Raw genomic sequence first — 20,264 nt, 5'->3', positions numbered from 1 at the left:
CCCCTGTCTAACCACAGTTTACTTAACCCCATATCTTCAAGGAGTATCTTGACAAACTGGAGCCAAGGTAATTTCAACGCTCCCAGTGAGTTTAAGATATCAGTCGGGCAATCCCAATACTGTTTTAGATCTGGGACAGATCAGATCAGGATCCAGATCAGTAATGGTTTTAGTTTAATTGGGACTCTTATCAACTTTAATTTTAGGTCTACTCTAAAAGGTTCGATAGGAGTACTTTGGGGCAATTTCAGGAAAGACCTCACAAATTTGTTCTCAATCACTTTCAGCTGGCCCCATAGTTCCGTGCCAAATGAGGGACCTGACACTGCTTGTGCTTGCCATATTTCTCCATCTTCTTTGTATCAGTTTTTCTTGAAGCTTTGTGCTCAAGTGTAGAGGTGGCCAATTCATTTCTAAACTTCCAACTGCCAGTCAATGGGAGGGATCACTCCTGTGGGACTCAAAGGAGCATCTCAAGGAAAACTAGGCGTCTCGTTCAATCATATGCTTCCATTTTTGAATTTTCAATCCTGCAGGACTCTTGCAAGAGTCCCGCAAACCCAACCGTCAAGATATACAAATATCTTTTAACCTTAATTTCTCAAAAACTACTCAACAGATTTACACTACATCACAAAAATCACAATCTATGAGCCAAGATCAAGTATCCTCCAAAATTTGGTGTAATTTCGTTCAGCAGTTTTTGCGGTGGTGCTTGTTAAAGAAGTCTATGAAAAAAGCATAAAGATGATTTCATTTTGAGGCCACCTTTTTTTCTCAGCCCCTGCTTGATGGATCACCCTGCAACATTACACACTAAAACTAGATGAAAAGGTTTTAGAAATGTTTGTGGAGATTCGTCAAATGATGCCAAAGTTATTAACAAAATGCAAAAAAGGCATTTCCTATGGGAATGCATACCTAACTATAACTACCCAGTGGCAACAATATATAATGTATAGACAGACTAACTTACCCTGAAATTATGTTTGGCAAATCCTTTGAAATAAATTCCTGCATGCACTGATGTTCAGTCGATTTGTCAAGGTACACTTGGAACGCTTGAGCATAGTGGACTTCATCTGATAATATGCTTCGCAGGGAACATGCCATGTTGATTGCCTTGCGACAAATTAATGAAAAGTTCAACTTTATGCGAGTTGCCTTGCTCTTCTCTTATCACTTTGCCTGATAGTTCTCTTATCTGAAATGAAGATTAAAATGTTTCACTGATATAGGACAGCACAAAGACTCAAGTAAGCTTTTAGTATACTAATGTTTGTTGGTGTGACATGAATTCATTGTTACATTTAATTGTGCTCTAGTAGAGTAATGGTACTATTACCTAACAGTAATATTCATTGCCCTGAGTCCTAGTCTTCTTTGTCACAGCCCAAACCCCATTAGGTGGCCTTTACCCCAAGACAGACACTGTTTAATGGATGCTTTGGAGAAAGAAACCGAGATTTTTACTGATAGTTGTTCCTTTTTTATGCACAAGTTCCAACCCATACCCAGGACCTTCCTCCTCCTTTCCCTGGATGACCTTCAAATACCAATCAAAATAGGAGAATGTAAGGGCCAAAAGTAATACAGTTCAAGCACTGGGACTAGGAAGATTAGAACTTAGGGTAATGAAGGTTACTGGCAAATAATAGGGGCATTACTCCATTGTCCACCTTCTTCATACTATTCCAAATCATGTGTGGATATAATGTAGGTCATATTTTTTGCAGGTGCTGAGAAGATAAACACATTCAATCATGTTTTGCACAGTTTTATTTTGTAACTTAAATCATGGCAGATTCTTACCTGTGAGAGGAGATATAGATAATGAGGCACTAGTGCCAATTGCATGACGGCCGAGAACCACAGTCGATAAGGATAGAAAGCAGCTCTCAATATCACTGTGGCTTTGTGCACCAGGTGCTTGTTTGTCATATTCCACCTGAAAAATTACATTACTGTGAGCCACCTGATTGATTGTCTGTGCGATCATCGGTTTCCTATCACTTGCAGAGAAAACCACAGTAGAGATTTTAGAATCATTAAAAACTCATTCCAATGTGATAATCGCAGGTTTTGTGATTGAGACCAACTGCCATTAAATTCGAATCCACCCAATGTTGCCCCGCCCATCCCTAACGACTTACATCTTTAGTCAATATGACAATTTGGGAAAGTAAAAGAACTTCTTTCTGTGGACTAATGGAGGCACTAGAGGTTTTACTTGATGACAAGAACAGGGCACCATCAAGGTATCATAGATTGTAAAGTCACCATCTTGCAAAGAGTCTAGAAGACATAACTGTTTACTGTATGTAGGTATAGAACTGGATGAACCCTCCCACCCAAGTTTGGCACCAGAAATAGGTTGGAATAAGTTCCTAAATGTGTCTGAGACTGAGGGACAGGAATTATTGCCTTGAAGAAAAGAGTTCTTCTTGATTTCTGCTTGGGAAGAGGCAGGGGTTCAGGACTAGGACCTTGAATTGTACAGGATAGCAATCTTGGGTAATGGGCAATAGCCATTTATCTTGTATTATTTTCTTCCATTTTCTTAAGAAAGCGTTTATACTTCCTCCCACCTCCAAGGGCAGTGATAGTCATGCTTTTGAGGGCTGTTGCTGGGTGGGCTGGAGAATGGAGACACAATTTTTCAGGACATGCAAGCTCCTAGCCATGCCTCAAAAGGGGAGATATCCATCAAGAATTTCTTAGATTCAGCATCTCTAGACAAAAGGATTGTTTAGAAGATGTGGCTGAAAAAGTTCGAATAATCATCTTCCTTAGCTGATTTTTAAAAGATTCATTGAATTTAGGTCCAAAAACCATTGGACCAAAGTAGATGATGCACAAGAGCCCTTGACCAACATCCAGAATCCAAAGTTTCTTCAACAGAATCCCTCTCCCTGCTAGTAATGCACCAGCAGATATAGCAAAGTATTAAAATGATTGTAGGTGACAATAACTAGGCCAACCATTCCATGTTGCCTAAAATGGAGGTAGGCTTAGCTCAATCTTTCAGACTGTTGAATAAAGACTGGAAATTCTTTAAAAACGTTTGGGCAACATATGCCACATATATTCCAGCCCTGATTGCAAAATTAGATGCTGGACAGGAAAGTTTTAGAGAGCCCTCGATCTTGTTGCCTGCAGAATCTGTGAAAACAGTTTTGCTTGAAGCCATAGAGGATGAAGAGGCTGTACTTGATAGAACTCACCTGCTAAAACTTCAACAAGGATTATTTTTTATTGAAGAATCGAGAAGGTTCAGTGTGTCTATATCTTTCTCTTCCTGCAACACATTGTTTTGAATTACATTATAAAATGGAAGTTCACCTTTCATCTTGTGGGGTAACTGATGTTGTAGGACTTCCCTTACTTTTTTAAGGAGTAATTATGCTCCTTGTATAGATTTCCCTCATGGCACAGGGTCCTGGTCGTCATATGTGTCAGGGGAATATCATGACCTCTTTGTCACAGGTTATTCAGGTCTGCTGACACAGCACTGGAAATCATGGCATGAAAAGCAGCTGTAGATGTAGATATAATGACCTGCTCCATGTACTTCTCAGGGTCACTGGGGGCATTGTGTCATTTTTCTACCCAAGTTTCTCAAACAAGTCGATCGCGAGCTACCAGTAGCTCTCATACACCTTCAGAGTAGCTCACAGACATGAGTTCATTTTTAAATAAGCACAGGCTACATTTTCCTTTTAAAGTTAATTGAAGGCTGTGCTTATTTTACATTATTATCATCAGCCTGCAGATAGCAGGACCTGATAATGAGCAGTGCTCAGTCAGATGTAGGACACAGGCTGGAGCACAGAGGTGAAGAACTGAAGGACTGAGGGAGTTAACTCTTAAATAAAAATCATTGTCAACGGAGAACAAAATAATGTTTCTAAATGCTTTTAAATGAGAGAAAATTAAATTGAAAAGTTATCTTAATGATTAAGTTAACTCATCATTTTAATTTTCTTCCATTTCAAAGTTTTGCATTTACACACAGCCGATGTCTTTCTTCAAGTGACCAGTAGACCTGTGCCATATTTAGAACTAAAAAATAGTCATTTTTATTTTAAATGGGTGAAATTTAAATTGAAGAATAATATTTCGATGAAATACTAAGTCATGGAAAATTATTGCAACTGCAACAAAAGTCTTTCCTGATATTGATAATTGATTTCCTACAAACTTCTTTATAAAAGTGTCCAATTTTGTTCCATCAGCTCTACAACGTTGCATCATTAAAATTATATACTGTCCATATTTCTTTAAAAATAACGTTGATAACATTTCTGATTTACATTGAGAACATTCCATGTTGTGATTTGCATCTTTAACTAATTTACTAAAAGTCACTGATTTACTCTCTGGTAATGTTAAATGTATGAACCTTTCAGAATCAACATTAGTGCTGCATGTGTTCATACAGTTTTCACAACAATGTTCCCATTTATAAGAGAGACCAAACATATTTTCTATTTCTACCCCTTCATCTTCCAGTACCATAAGCATATACATTAAGAATTCCTGTGCATCTTGCTGGACATTTTCAGTAAACTGTGTACATCCAGAACATACATCTAAAACATTTCTAACATCAGAAGCACTTTCTATTTTAGTTTTATCATTACTCAACTTCTCATAAAGGAAACTCAGCAGAGAACAAAATCTTTTTTCATGATTTAGTATTATCTGCTCTTGCAAACTTTCAAGATAAAATACAACATTTAGCACTACATTAGCGTAGCAGTTGACACCAGAGCTATTTTCAAAATGACAACCAACAACCTCTTCAACATTGTCCTTTTTCTTTTTGCTTGCTATCACATCACTCTCCTTTTGTTTTCTCTTCTGTACATCCTCATTACAGATATTCTCAATTCTCCTTTTCCGACAAACAACACGTTTTTCAAACACAGGATACTGACCTAAATGAGGAGCATAGCTTCTTCTTAATCTATTATACTCCTTTACACAATTTGCATCAGCACAAACTTTTGAGTCATCAAAGTCTATCATGAATAAACCAGATAATTTTTTAACTCGTGACAAAGCAACATATGCCATACCTTCTTTAAACACACTAGATCCAATGTTTACAAAAGCACTATCTACAGTTAATCCTTGAGATTTGTGAATAGTTACAGCATATGCTAGAGAAAACGGAAACTGCTTCCTACGTACATATAAGTCTTTCACAAGCAAAAAACGAACTGAGCAACGACTAATGTCTTTAACCTCTTCAATCTGATCAAATTTTATTTTTAAAAATTCAATTCCATCTTTTTTCTGGTAGTTAACAAAACCCACAACTTTACCCATAGCTCCATTCACTAAACCTTTTTCTACATTCAAATTACGTCTTAAAATTACTCGACAGTTCATACATGCATAAAGATTCTTTTCTAAACCAGCTGTTTTCGATATGTTTTTCTCTAGAGAATCCAATTTAGTTTTCAATTTGCCTGTCAATGTAATAGTTATTCCTTCATGCTGTATTTTATCCACGGCTTCCATTTTCATAATCTCTTCATTTTCCAATTTCAAAAGTTCTTCATTGAATATAGAGCATTCATGAAGTGTTGGCATTAAGCAGATTACAGTATTTATTTCTGCAATTTTCTTGTATATTTTCTCTGGAACTATTTGTTCTGTTGGAAACAAATTACATAGCAATCGACTCTGTAAAGCTTTTCTGCCATTTTCTGTGAGTAGTCCAATTCTGATATCTTTGAGAAAACTTGCAAAATCATCATCATTTGCTTGCCGCATATTGGTAATGAGTTCTTTGTACTCAAAGTATGACCAAATATTCACATTACCTATACTTCCTAATGATTTTTTCGTGTCTTCATGTGCAAGAGTATTAAATACTGGTTGTCCTTTAACTGGAGTGAGCTGCAGTAGATCCCCAAAAACTATAACATGTTTTCCTCCAACTAACACGTCATAGTCTGTCTTTAGAATTTGCTGTATTCTTAAATGCACAAAGGCAAGCATTAAGTTTGATACCATGCTTACCTCATCAATAATGAGAACTTTCATTTTCTTCAACACTCTTGAAACTTCAAAACATGCTTCTCCTGTTAGCTTGTGGTATTTTGTTCTCATGCTCTACTGGTAACATTAGCAAACGATGTAAGGTAATTCCTTTTATGTTATATGCTGCTAACCCAGTTGGAGCAGTAACAACACAAGACAAAGTTGAATCAGTTTTTTTCTGTAGGTAGCTTCTAATTACTTTAATTAAGAAACTTTTTTCAGTTCCAGCATGTCCACACACATACATTCTGATTGGTTCAAATGATGTGCATGAGCACTCTTTATTTTCATGTAGTAATCCATGATCAATTTGTTTTGTGACTTCTTCATAAATTTGTTGTTGTTCATCATTCAGTTGTTGTTCCAAATTTGGTAAGTCTATTAAATCTTCCTGAGCTTGATTCATAGCTGTTTCCACTTTAGTCATGGCTATTGCAGCTTCATTTTCTACGATTGGTTGTCCTAGGGGATCTTGACTGAGCGTACCAGAACTTTGACTGTCTTGAGAACTGTCTCTAGCTACTTCAGCTGCAATTGTAGATTCTTGTTCAATTTCTTCATTTAACATTTGTACATAATTTGTGAAAGTACTGCAATCTATGCTATCTTTACATGCATTTAAGGAATCTTCATAGCTCTGAAAATCTCCAAGTAATTCATCCTCTGAACGCCATGGTTTAAACAGCTGTAAAAGTGCTAAGTATTAAAATTCCTTTTTGTCAGTAGTGTCGCAACTCAGCTTCCTGTGATTAATCAAACTTCCTTTTGTTTGTTTCACCAAACATCCTTCCTCACCAATGACTTTATATTTTCCATTGTTGATGTCTTCTGTGGCATTCCGTGTAAAAATGTAGTTCTGCAGCACTTCATAGAGACACATGTTCTCAAGATGATGACTTCTGTTTAGGTAATATGTGTCCAACATATTTGTTTTCAAAATGTCTGTACTTTCTGGTTCGCTCTCTGCTAAATATTCAATTTCTCGAATAGATTTCAGTACCCGATTTCGCATTCCTGCAAGGCCTAAACTTACCCAAATTATTCTTCTGGATTTGGAGTACAGACTTGCAGATGATAACCTAGCTGAGCATTCGTATGACCCAATTTCTCGATGCGATAACATCTTTAAACTGAAACTGTATAGCTTTTTACTGACAGTCTTCTCGTGAGAAATCTCTTCCCACATTTCTTTCCATTCCGTTTTCTCAGATTTAGTGATGTAAGATGTGACATACCGAGCAACAGCAATAGAATTGTCAGCTACATACTGAATATCCATGTTAGCATTCCGCATGGATAAAATGACTGGGTTGTAGTCATTTATATATTTTGACTCTTCTTTTCTTCTTAGGTTATAGGTATTTTTCGGAGATTTTCTTGTAATGGTATGTCGCACAGCTGACATAAAACTGTTTACTCTTCCTTTTGAAAGAACAGGTCGTGGAAATCCAAATCGACATTTTGTGTAGAATTTATCTTTACTCTTGTACTTTCGTCGACAGTATTTTCCACACCGATGACTTTGGAAACGTAAAACTTGCTCTTTTACGTTTTTTTCTTCTGTGGTTTTAGGTATAGCACATGTCGCATATTATTCAATGAAAGATAAAACTGCATCATCAGAATCTGTTCCAAATTTTGGGGCATCCTTGATCCACAACAGCATATGAATATGAGGAGCACCTCTTGCTTGGTACTCTTTTCTCCAAAAGAAATCCACAACTTCTCCAACAGGTGGATTTTTTTTATTGCAGATGAAGGACATCATAGCCTCAAATCTATGATTGAAATATCTGCAAACATTAACCAGATCCAATGAGCACAATTCTCCTGCTGTCTTGTATTGGATGTTTTCAATATTTGAATTTGCCTCACGAAGAAAATCCAGTAAATCATCCCAAGCGTACTCAGCACAGCTTAGGGTAAGGAACCATGTAGGAGTTCCTAAATTCCGTAACATACATTTCAATTCTCCATGGCGTCGATACCAATATTCATTAGTTCCACGCTGACAAGCCATCAGATTAATCAATTGAGATTCCAAATGATCATCTCGCTGTTGCACTTTGTTCATAAAATCCTTTGCAGACACATTATGTAGATGTACTCCAGTTTTTAAAATGTGATTTACTGCATAAGATAGTGCAGACAAGTCACTTTCAAATAAAAGATGGAACAAATAAGGAATACTTTGACGAAATCTTGGATCTTCTGCATATAATCTTGTAGTCCGATACTCAGAAGCAGGAATCTGTACTGGACGTTCATCATATCGTCCACCTTTTCCTGTAGGAAACAGCTGGGGAAAACAACGAGCTTCCAAGCTCTCCTCCCATACACTCACGGGAGTTACTTTAGCTTTTTTCATCTGAAACAGATCAATAGTGTTTCCCATAACTTCTTTAGAATGAAGAGGATGTATGCTGAAATGTTCATAAATTTCTTCTTCTTTTGACTTATCTACTTTTTCAATTTGCCCAGTTGGTATTCCTGTGTCAGCTAGTAAAACTTCTTCATCTTCATCCATATAAATTGATTCATAGTACTTATTATTTCTTTTCAAATATAAATTTGCTCTTTGTACTTTTCGTACATCTACTAGCTCCTGTCAAATTTTCTTATTCTTTGTAGGTACACCATTAAGCAGAATAACTAATGGTTCAGTTTCCAAACTATCTGCATCAATTGTTTCAAATTTTTTTTTCAAATCTAATGGCAAATAGACAACTCTTCCTTTTAAACTTCTTTGTAAATCTGAAGGAGGTAATTTACCTGTTTTGGGCTCCATACGAACTATAGTCTGAAACGGATGGACACATTGAATGAGTATAGACTCATACGTATTTAAATCACTAAGTTCTGCAGGAATATCAACCAATTCTAAATTATTATGTACAGCTCTAGCTGGCATTTTATTTTCTTCTAACTTGTTATAACAGTATTTACAAATACGCTGATCTTCACCCAAATCAAAACAATTTTCCAGAAACAAATATGTACCAAAATCCTTCCACTCATAATTATTTTCTTTTTCACTTTTTTTATAGAGATCAACATTCCTTGTTTGACTTTTATAATGGCTTCTCCAGCAACAAATACAAGTAGTATTTGGTCTTTCATTAGAGATGATAGTAAAGTTTGTCATTTGATCTTCAAAATTTTTACTAACAGTGGGTTCTACATTCTCTTCCACATTTTCTTCAATAACTGTGTCATTTCCTTCACTTTCTTGTTACCAAAGTAACAAAACTGAATATCATCAGTAACCTTCTCCACATCTGATACAGATCCACGCAACAGAGCACTATTCAACTCATTTAACTTTAGTGCTGGACTTTTAGCAAAATACAATCTTCTCACAAACTTTCTCATTTCAGTATGATGTACTGCCAGCATCCTAAAATGGTGAAAAACACTTTGACAAACTTTCCTAGAAAGACAAGCCAGAGAATGTCCTTGCAAACCAGTATTCTTTCTCACTCTACATGGATCTAGTCTTTGAAGCACCTTAATCTTCTGTTTAACTCTTTTTTTCCTATATTCCCTTAGAAAGTCACGTAATTTATCCATAGATTCTTGTCGTACAGTACAAATACTACTACAATTCTAAGTGTACACTGGGGCTTTAGGACGTTTCCCCATAAACTCATCAGTTAACACTTCTTCCTCATTTCTTGGAACCATTTTCTCCTTTTCCATTACACAACCATCTTTAACTTCATAAGTTCGACCACTGGTGTCAACTGCATACAGCAAACTATTACTTTGAAGATAACTCTCTTCATTAAAAAATGGTTCAGTACTTGAACTATGCTTCCATTTTCCTAAGAACACTTTACAAAAGTTTTTTTTTTTTCACTGCTCTTTTCCTTTTGCTTTTTGACTTCATTACATTGACTATTTTATCTAATGTACGGATCCTGTTCAAAATTGAAATGAATAGTTTTCTTATTAATTCCAAAGCCTTTGCAACAATTGATTCAATATGTTTCTTTTTCTTATAAAATATTGCTTTCTTCCTATTTTTTTTCACATCCTTTCGCAAATTGAACACCACTCTTCTCTGAAACATTTTTTTACGAATGTTTTGAAATTCTGTTTTTCTTTTTAAATCATTCTTTCTTGCTTCTGACTCTACATTAGCATTTAGTATTTCCTTTCTATTCTCTTGTTGTTTTCTTCTTGAAACACTATTTGCAGAGGATATACTTTCTACATTTTTTCTATGTTTGAGGATATTTAAAAAAAAATCCTTAGTCTGCTTACCAGAAGACTTTTTATTTTTTCCAACATGAGGATCTTCAACTAATTTTTGTTGTCCAGTTGTCTTCAAATATAGATGTTTTTGCTGTTCTTTTCTCTTTCTTGATTTTATAGGCATGTTTAATTTATTTCAGTGTTGTTCAGCAATACCTAAAGGAAACAAAAAAAAATACCTTTATGTAATTTAAATATATTACTATTTTTTTTTGAGCTTTTCAAATCCTATCATATGAGCTGCCCCTTTCCTACGACTGCAAGTCTTACAGAACAAGTGCAACACGAATTAAATCTCTGACAACATTTCCTGTGTGCACACAGACTCATGGTGTGATTCTAGGCAGAAAACGATATTTGATTGGCAATTTCAAAGCACATTTACTACTGTGGTAGAGCAAGTGATAATTACTGTAACAGCCTGACACATTTTCCTTATAGTTTAGAGAGGAAGAAAAGAGCACATGTCCTAACAGCTACTTGAGACCATGAGCATGTGGAACCTGGTTGAGTGATTAGACTAGAGCAAAGGAAATGAGCCTTGGTGATGATGAATGTGTTAGCGTTACACACTGCTAAATGAAATACCACACAGTGCTGAATAGTGAGCATGGGAGTGCAGGAGAAGCAGCTGGCTGTGTGCTAAGAGTGTGTTTCTGGAGACTGTGTATTGTCAGGTGCGAGAGAGATCTGCATGGACGCTTGCACAACTGCATGAAGACTGCATAGATGTATGTAAGATCACCTGTGCTAAGGGTAAATTGGAGTTTTGAACATGTAGGAACTACCTCACCCATTGCAGGAGTGGAAGGAAAATCTACCCTGTTGTTTTCAAATGTGTTAGCATTTGCCTCGCATCTGTGAGATAGTGATTTCTGCTGAATGCTAACCATCACAGTTCAAGAAAACAAGCTGTCCCTTTCCTACGAGTGCAAGTCTTACAGAACCAGAGCAACACAAATTAAATCTCTGACAACAATTCCTGTGTGCACACAGACTCATGGTGTGATTCTAGGCAGAAAACGATATTTGATTGGCAATTTGAAAGCACATTTACTACTGTGGTAGAGCAAGTGATAATTACTGTAACAGCCTGACACATTTTCCTTATACTTTAGAGAGGCAGAAAAGAGCACATGTCCTAACAGCTACTTGAGACCATGAGCATGTGGAACCTGGGTGAGTGATTAGACTGCAGCAAAGAAAATGAGCCTTGGTGATGTTGAATGTGTTAGCGTTACACACTGCTATCTGAAATACCACACAGTGCTGAATAGTAAGCATGGGAGTGCAAGAGAAGCAGCTGGCTGTGTGCTAAGAGTGTGTTTCTGGAGACTGTGTATTGTCAGGTGCAAGAGAGATCTGCATGGATGCTTGCACAACTGCATGAAGACTGCATAGATGTATGTAAGATCACCTGTGCTAAGGGTTAATTACAGTTTTGAACATGTAGGAACTACCTCACCCATTGCAGGAGTGGAAGGAAAATCTACCCTGTTGTTTTCAAATGTGTTAGCATTTGCCTCGCATCTGTGAGATTGGGATTTCTGTTGAATGCTAACCATCACAGTTCAAGAAAACAAGCTGCCCCTTTCCTACGAGTGCAAGTCTTACAGAACAAGAGCAACACAAATTAAATCTCTGACAACAATTCCTGTGTTCACACAGACTCATGGTGTGATTCTAGGCAGAAAACGATATTTGATTGGCAATTTGAAAGCACATTTACTACTGTGGTAGAGCAAGTGATAATTACTGTAACAGCCTGACACATTTTCCTTATAGTTTAGAGAGGAAGAAAAGAGCACATGTCCTAACAGCTACTTGAGACCATGAGCATGTGGAACCTGGGTGAGTGATTAGACTAGAGCAAAGGAAATGAGCCTTGGTGATGATGAATGTGTTAGCGTTACACACTGCTAAATGAAATACCACACAGTGCTGAATAGTGAGCATGGGAGTGCAGGAGAAGCAGCTGGCTGTGTGCTAAGAGTGTGTTTCTGGAGACTGTGTATTGTCAGGTGCAAGAGAGATCTGCATGGACGCTTGCACAACTGCATGAAGACTGCATAGATGTATGTAAGATCACCTGTGCTAAGGGTAAATTGGAGTTTTGAACATGTAGGAACTACCTCACCCATTGCAGGAGTGGAAGGAAAATCTACCCTGTTGTTTTCAAATGTGTTAGCATTTGCCTCGCATCTGTGAGATAGTGATTTCTGCTGAATGCTAACCATCACAGTTCAAGAAAACAAGCTGTCCCTTTCCTACGAGTGCAAGTCTTACAGAACCAGAGCAACACAAATTAAATCTCTGACAACAATTCCTGTGTGCACACAGACTCATGGTGTGATTCTAGGCAAAAAACGATATTTGATTGGCAATTTGAAAGCACATTTACTACTGTGGTAGAGCAAGTGATAATTACTGTAACAGCCTGACACATTTTCCTTATACTTTAGAGAGGCAGAAAAGAGCACATGTCCTAACAGCTACTTGAGACCATGAGCATGTGGAACCTGGGTGAGTGATTAGACTGCAGCAAAGAAAATGAGCCTTGGTGATGTTGAATGTGTTAGCGTTACACACTGCTATCTGAAATACCACACAGTGCTGAATAGTAAGCATGGGAGTGCAAGAGAAGCAGCTGGCTGTGTGCTAAGAGTGTGTTTCTGGAGACTGTGTATTGTCAGGTGCAAGAGAGATCTGCATGGATGCTTGCACAACTGCATGAAGACTGCATAGATGTATGTAAGATCACCTGTGCTAAGGGTTAATTACAGTTTTGAACATGTAGGAACAACCTCACCCATTGCAGGAGTGGAAGGAAAATCTACCCTGTTGTTTTCAAATGTGTTAGCATTTGCCTCGCATCTGTGAGATAGGGATTTCTGTTGAATGCTAACCATCACAGTTCAAGAAAACAAGCTGCCCCTTTCCTACGAGTGCAAGTCTTACAGAACAAGAGCAACACAAATTAAATCTCTGACAACAATTCCTGTGTTCACACAGACTCACGGTGTGATTCTAGGCAGAAAACGATATTTGATTGGCAATTTGAAAGCACATTTACTACTGTGGTAGAGCAAGTGATAATTACTGTAACAGCCTGACACATTTTCCTTATACTTTAGAGAGGCAGAAAAGAGCACATGTCCTAACAGCTACTTGAGACCATGAGCATGTGGAACCTGGGTGAGTGATTAGACTAGAGCAAAGGAAATGAGCCTTGGTGATGTTGAATGTGTTAGCGTTACACACTGCTATCTGAAATACCACACAGTGCTGAATAGTAAGCATGAGAGTGCAGGAGAAGCAGCTGTCTGTGTGCTAAGAGTGTGTTTCTGGAGACTGTGTATTGTCTGGTGCAAGAGAGATCTGCATGGACGCTTGCACAACTGCATGAAGACTGCACAGATGTATGTAAGATCACCTGTGGTAAGGGTTAATTGGAGTTTTGAACATGTAGGAACTACCTCACCCATTGCAGGAGTGGAATGAAAATCTACCCTGTTGTTTTCAAATGTGTTACCATTTACCTCTCATCTGTGAGATAGTGATTTGTGCTGAATGCTAACCATCACAGTTCAAGAAAACAAGCTGCCCCTTTCCTACGAGTGCAAGTCTTACAGAACAAGAGCAACACGAATTAAATCTCTGACAACAATTCCTGTGTGCACACAGACTCATGGTGTGATTCTAGGCAGAAAACGATATTTCATTGGCAATTTCAAAGCACATTTACTACTGTGGTAGAGCAAGTGATAATTACTGTAACAGCCTGACACATTTTCCTTATAGTTTAGAGAGGCAGAAAAGAGCACATGTCCTAACAGCTACTTGAGACCATGAGCATGTGGAACCTGGGTGAGTGATTAGACTAGAGCAAAGGAAATGAGCCTTGGTGATGTTGAATGTGTTAGCGTTACACACTGCTATCTGAAATACCACACAGTGCTGAATAGTAAGCATGGGAGTGCAGGAGAAGCAGCTGCCTGTGTGCTAAGAGTGTGTTTCTGGAGACTGTGTATTGTCAGGTGCAAGAGAGATCTGCATGGACGCTTGCACAACTGCATGAAGACTCCACAGAAGTATGTAAGATCACCTGTGGTAAGGGTTAATTAGAGTTTTGAACATGTAGGAACTACCTCACCCATTGCAGGAGTGGAATGACAATCTACCCTGTTGTTTTCAAATGTGTTACCATTTGCCTCTCATCTGTGAGATAGTGATTTGTGCTGAATGCTAACCATCACAGTTTAAGAAAACAAGCTGCCCCTTTCCTACGAGTGCAAGTCTTACAGAACAAGAGCAACACGAATTAAATCTCTGACAACAATTCCTGTGTGCACACAGACTCATGGTGTGATTCTAGGCAGAAAACGATATTTGATTGGCAATTTCAAAGCACATTTACAACTGTGGTAGAGCAAGTGATAATTACTGTAACAGCCTGACACATTTTCCTTATATTTTATAGAGGCAGAAAAGAGCACATGTCCTAACAGCTACTTGAGACCATGAGCATGTGGAACCTGAGTGAGTGATTAGACTAGAGCAAAGGAAATTAGCCTTGGTGATGTTGAATGTGTTAGCGTTACACACTGCTATCTGAAATACCACACAGTGCTGAATAGTAAGCATGGGAGTGCAGGAGAAGCAGTTGCCTGTGTGCCAAGAGTGTGTTTCTGGAGACTGTGTATTGCCAGGTGCAGGAGAGATCTGCATGGACGCTTGCACAACTGCATGAAAACTGCAGAGATGTATGTAAGATCACCTGTGCTAAGGGTTAATTGGAGTTTTGAACATGTAGGAACTACCTCACCCATTGCAGGAGTGGAAGGAAAATCTACCCTGTTGTTTTCAAATGTGTTAGCATTTGTCTCTCATCTGTGAGATAGTGATTTGTGCTGAATGCTAACCATCACAGTTCAAGAAAACAAGCTGCCCCTTTCCTACGAGTGCAAGTCTTACAGAACAAGAGCAACACAAATTAAATCTCTGACAACAATTCCTGTGTGCACACAGACTCATGGTGTGATTCTAGGCACAAAACAGTATTTCTGGGTGATACCAGTACACCTTAACTTATGGTGAAGACATACTCCATAATATCTTACAAGTTCAAGGCAGTTAAATATCTTCCAAAACATAAAATGTAAAACACAACTTTAAAAGAAGAAACAAATTTCTATTATTTATATCAAAATACACCACATACATCCCCTCTCAAATTCATAACTCACCTTTAAAAGTAGTTAGTTGAGAAAGAAATGTGCCACTCACACAGCAGATTATCAGAGCCAGAATCTCTGAGCTGTACTCCTCTCACCAAAACCACTAAATGGCAAAATGTCCCTCTCTTTTTTCATACATATACATGTTAACTTCAAATCACATTGCTTCCCACATTTTTTTAAATGGAAACACACATTTCTATTGGTTGCAAATTTCAACCCTTTCCAAATGATTCCTACCCCCAACATAACTTCTGCCTGCTACCATAGCAACAGATCATGGAACACTGGTGTGAGCAGAGAGGTCAGAAGTTCAGCACACAATGTTTCTAATTCAAAGAGCAAGAGTGCTTGACTTTTCAAACCTAACAGCATATCCAAAGTAATCTTCTGTGGGAACACATTTTTCTGAACCAATACAAAACATGCTTTTAAAAATTTAAACATACAGCCTAGTTTTTAGTGTTGAATGGTCTGAAACAGCCAATGAGCTCTTTTTATTAAAAAAAAGTATGTAAGCCTCCATTTTACAACTATCTTTCTTTTCATATTGCCATTCTACTGAAAGACACCTTCTGAGTGCATCCAGATCTCCTTGAAAGATGTTCACAGTGTGGATTGCAGGTCATAGCTATTTCTACTGGAGTGAAAAGTATGCAGAAAAAAGAGGTATTGTGAAATACCTTGCTTTGCCAAATGTAGACATTAAATGGAATGGTCAGAAAGGGTTAAAGTGGCACCAATTAATGCCTTTGGTAAAATCCTTTCTACATCTCCCACAGCCTGACCTTATAATTGTGCACTGTGGTGGAAATGACCTAGGCACTTTAACTGGGGTAGGTCTGGAAATGCTTGTTAAGGACACCTTTGTGCAATTGATGTCACTTTTTCCACAAACTACCTTTGTATATTCTAATATATGCCAAAGGCAAAAGTGGAACAGGTCCAATCAATATTGTCTGCAGTTTGAGAAAGCAAAAAAGCACGTCAATAAGTCTGTTTCTGCTTTCCTCAGAGACTATGGTATGGGTTCTATATACCACAACAACTTGCGTTACAACATGCAAGGCATTTATAGAGGAGACGGTGTACATTTCACAGATGAAGGGAACAGAGTCTTCCTCTTGAACTTTAGACTCTGCATTGGTACTTACTTGTAGGTACAAAAAACACTCAATGAACACTTTTTTTAGAGCCAACCAACATCTAAACACTTAAACTTGATTTTTAATTCTATTTTTTTTATGAATTTTTTGCCGCCGTGCGCGCACCCCTCAATTTTTTTAATAAAAATAAAATGTTTTTTTTCACCCTTCGGGATCCTTCAGGGACCCCCTGACAAAGGCTAGGGGGTCAGGAACTCTCTACCCTGCCCCCTTTTCACGTTCTGCACCTTTCTTTTTCACTGTCACACACAAAATGGCATCCCACACTTCCTGATTTCGACCGATTTGAATGTTGACTGACATCTAACCACCAATCAGAATTACGCTCGCGGACATTTGGTGCGCGCCCGTGCGCGCGCGGTGCGCGCTTATAGATATTTATGTACTTTTAACTGCGATTTTCTCAGGAACTACTGAACAGATTGACACCATATATCCAAAAGGCACATGCCTGACCTGAGGACTACTTCTTTGCCAAATTTCAAGTAATTCTGTTCAGCGGTTCAGTTCTATGGGAAAATGCATGGGGAAAAGGCGTTTTGGGACCCCCCTTTTTTCTCAGCCCCCGCTTGACGAATCACCCCGAGACTTCCAGGGTAGGAGCTGAGCGGAGCGCCCCATTAGTTTTGAAAATTTCACAAAGATAAGTCAACTGGCGCCAAAGTTATTCAAAATAGAATTTTCAGATTTCCTATGGGAACTTGGTCCTAACTATAACCGCCAGTAGATAATATATATATATGTAGGTCGAAACGCGTCATGGCGGTGGTGCAGGTTACGGAGTAAAATAAAGAACAAAGAGCACCTATTTCTGGGTCCGTGTTCGTCTTTGGCGTTCCAATGCAGCGCATCCTGTGAGACGATTCCTTGTGGTATATATATATATATATATACATATATATATATATATTCACTTAAAAAACCATAGGTTTCACACACGTTATAGTTAGGAATTAGCATTTAAAAAACCTTGCAAATTCACTTAAAAAACCATAGGTTTCACACATGTTATAGTTAGCTGGACATTTCCCTCGTAAAAAACCAATGAAATTCCCCCGTTATAGTTAGTGCAGGCAACTATAACTCACGCGACCGCAATGCTCTGCTGATGTCTTTATGAAAAAAAAATATTTGTAATATATGTATAGCTAAAATTTAATGGAAGAAGACATGGGCAAATAATTGTCTAAATACAGTATTAGCATCAGCAGAGGATTGCGGTCGCGTGAGTTATAGTTGCCTGCACTAACTATAACGGGGGAATTTCATTGGTTTTTTTATCAGTAAAATGTCCAGCTAACTATAACATGTGTGAAACCTATGGTTTTTTCAGTGAATTTGCAAGGTTTTTTAAATACTATTTCCTAACTATAACGTGTGTGAAACCTATGGTTTTTTCAGTGAATTTGTACGGTTTTTTAAATGCTAAGTTACTTTACGCCATTCGTGGCGTGCGCGCCCACTTAACGCAGTTCGTTCCGTGCGTGCACGGTGCGCTTCGCGCACCGTGCGCGCACATTGAGCACGCACATTGAGCACGCGGTGCGCTTCGCGCACCGCGCACCCACTTTACGCAGTTAGTGCCGTGCACGCACGGTGGGCACGCGGTGCGCTGGATGGGCCATGTACGCATGATGCGCTTCGCGCACCATGCGCACATGGAGGACATATTACGCGCATCGTTGCAAAAGGCAATCTTTTGAATTTTTGCAGTTATTACATATGCCATGCACAAATGCTGCCCTACGGGCACTATTTGCACACGGGGTATGGACAGTGTGGATATTTTTCTATTTATTTATAATTTTTACCGTACGCGTACGGTAAGCGTAATCGGCGATTTTTCAAAAAAATTTAAAATTGATTTTTTGGCCTTGGGGGTTCTTTGGGGATACCTTCATCAAGGCTATGTGGTTAGGAGCTGTCTAAACAGCCCCTTTACATGTTTTTTCCCTTTGTTATTCCTCCGCCCCTCAGAGTGCGAGAGAGAAAATGACGGCCGCCGCTTCCTGGTTTCGACCGATTCGAATGTTTACTAAGATCTAACAGCCAATCAGAATCGCGCTCGCGCACGTCACCGTACGCATACGGTAAGCGCACGGTAAGCGCACCGTAAGCTGGCTCAGATATATATATTGATTTAAATGCTATTTTCTCAGGAACTACTGAACAGATTTACACCAGACATACAAAAGGCACTTCCTTGACCTGAGGACTACCTTTCAAGTAACTCTGTTCAGCCGTTCGGGCTGTAGCTGTGTCTAAAGGTCCTATGGAAACATGCATGGGAAAAATGCGTTTTGGGACCCCCCTTTTTTCTCAGCCCCCGCTTGACGAATCCCCCCGAGACTTTCAGGGTAGGAGCGGAGCGTAGCGCCCCACCTATTTTGAAAGTTTCGCGAGGATTCGTCAACCGGCGCCAAAGTTATTCCAAATAGAATGTTGCGGATTTCCTATGGAAACAGGGTCCTAACTATAACTACCGCCAGTAGGTAATATATATATATGTAGGCCAATGTGTATTGAAGAATGAGAGGGTGTATGACTGTCTGATTGAATGATTTAGTAGGTGCGTGACTGACTGTATAAGTGAGTGATTAAATGTGTCTTACTGAATGCATGGGTTGGTGGCTAAAATGTGTGAATGTCTGTATCAGTCTTTCTGTTGGTGTGTTAATGGATGCATGGGTTGGTTAGTATCTACATGAATGTCTATATGGGTTATTGATTGATTGTCTGAGTATCTGTATGTGTGCCTGAGTGTCTGTGTGGGTGGGTGGTGTGACTTTGTGCATATATGTGTGAGTTGGTGATTCACTGGGTGCTTGGGTTCAAGAGCTCATCTGTGATGGGCTGTATGTGTGGGTGCGTTTGTGTATGGGTGTGCTGGTGAGTATTTAGATGTCTTAGTGGTACATGTGTGAGTAACTACATATGTGAAAGGCAGTAAACATGTGAGTGTTGGAGTAGAGAAATGACTATATGTGAGAGTGAGTGGTTGTCAGAGTGCCTGTATGGATGAGTGTGTGCTTGTGTCAGTGATTGTATAAGAGAGTAAGTATGTGTTAGTATCTGTATGAATAAGTGAGGCGGTGTGTGTATAATTGTGTAGATGAGTGAATGGGAGTGTGATTGATTCTTTGCATGACTGACTATGTGTGTCAGAAATCCTATGGGTGACTGGCAGTATGTGAGTGTCTATATAGGTGTATGAGTGTAAATGATATTACTGTATTGATGAGTGACTGCATGCATGAGTGACTGTATGGGTGAATGAGTAGATGTGTGTGTAGACCTATGAATCAGTGAGTGGGTATATAGTAACTGGTATTGGTGTGTCTTTGGTTTAAAAAATGGAAGTCTGTATTTTAGAGCGGGAGTATCAAAGGTTATATTAGTGTGTGAGGAGGTGCATCAGAATATCACGTGGATGATGTCAACAGCCGAATGTATCTGGTTTTGTATGAGTGAAATGTCAACTTAACTATAACATCCCTGAAACCTGTGGTTTTTTTCAGTGAATTTTTAAGGTTTTTTAAATGCTAATTTC

General features: G+C 38.6%; 1 protein-coding gene across 1 annotated transcript in view; it reads right to left on the bottom strand.

Moving 5' to 3' along the window:
- LOC146857049 (histamine N-methyltransferase A-like) overlaps positions 1–20,264 on the bottom strand; it is a 373,700-nt gene that overhangs the window by 291,575 nt on the left and 61,861 nt on the right. The window contains exon 2 of the mRNA XM_085647548.1: positions 977–1,204. Within this exon, the coding sequence (XP_085503674.1) occupies positions 977–1,113 (137 nt within the window). The 5' untranslated portion in view covers positions 1,114–1,204. The remainder of the gene's footprint in view (positions 1–976; positions 1,205–20,264) is intronic.

This window comes from Triturus cristatus, chromosome 3_2, assembly GCF_964204655.1.
Source record: "Triturus cristatus chromosome 3_2, aTriCri1.1, whole genome shotgun sequence".
Lineage (NCBI taxonomy): Eukaryota > Metazoa > Chordata > Amphibia > Caudata > Salamandridae > Triturus > Triturus cristatus.
This window is presented reverse-complemented; position numbering and strand designations above follow the sequence as displayed.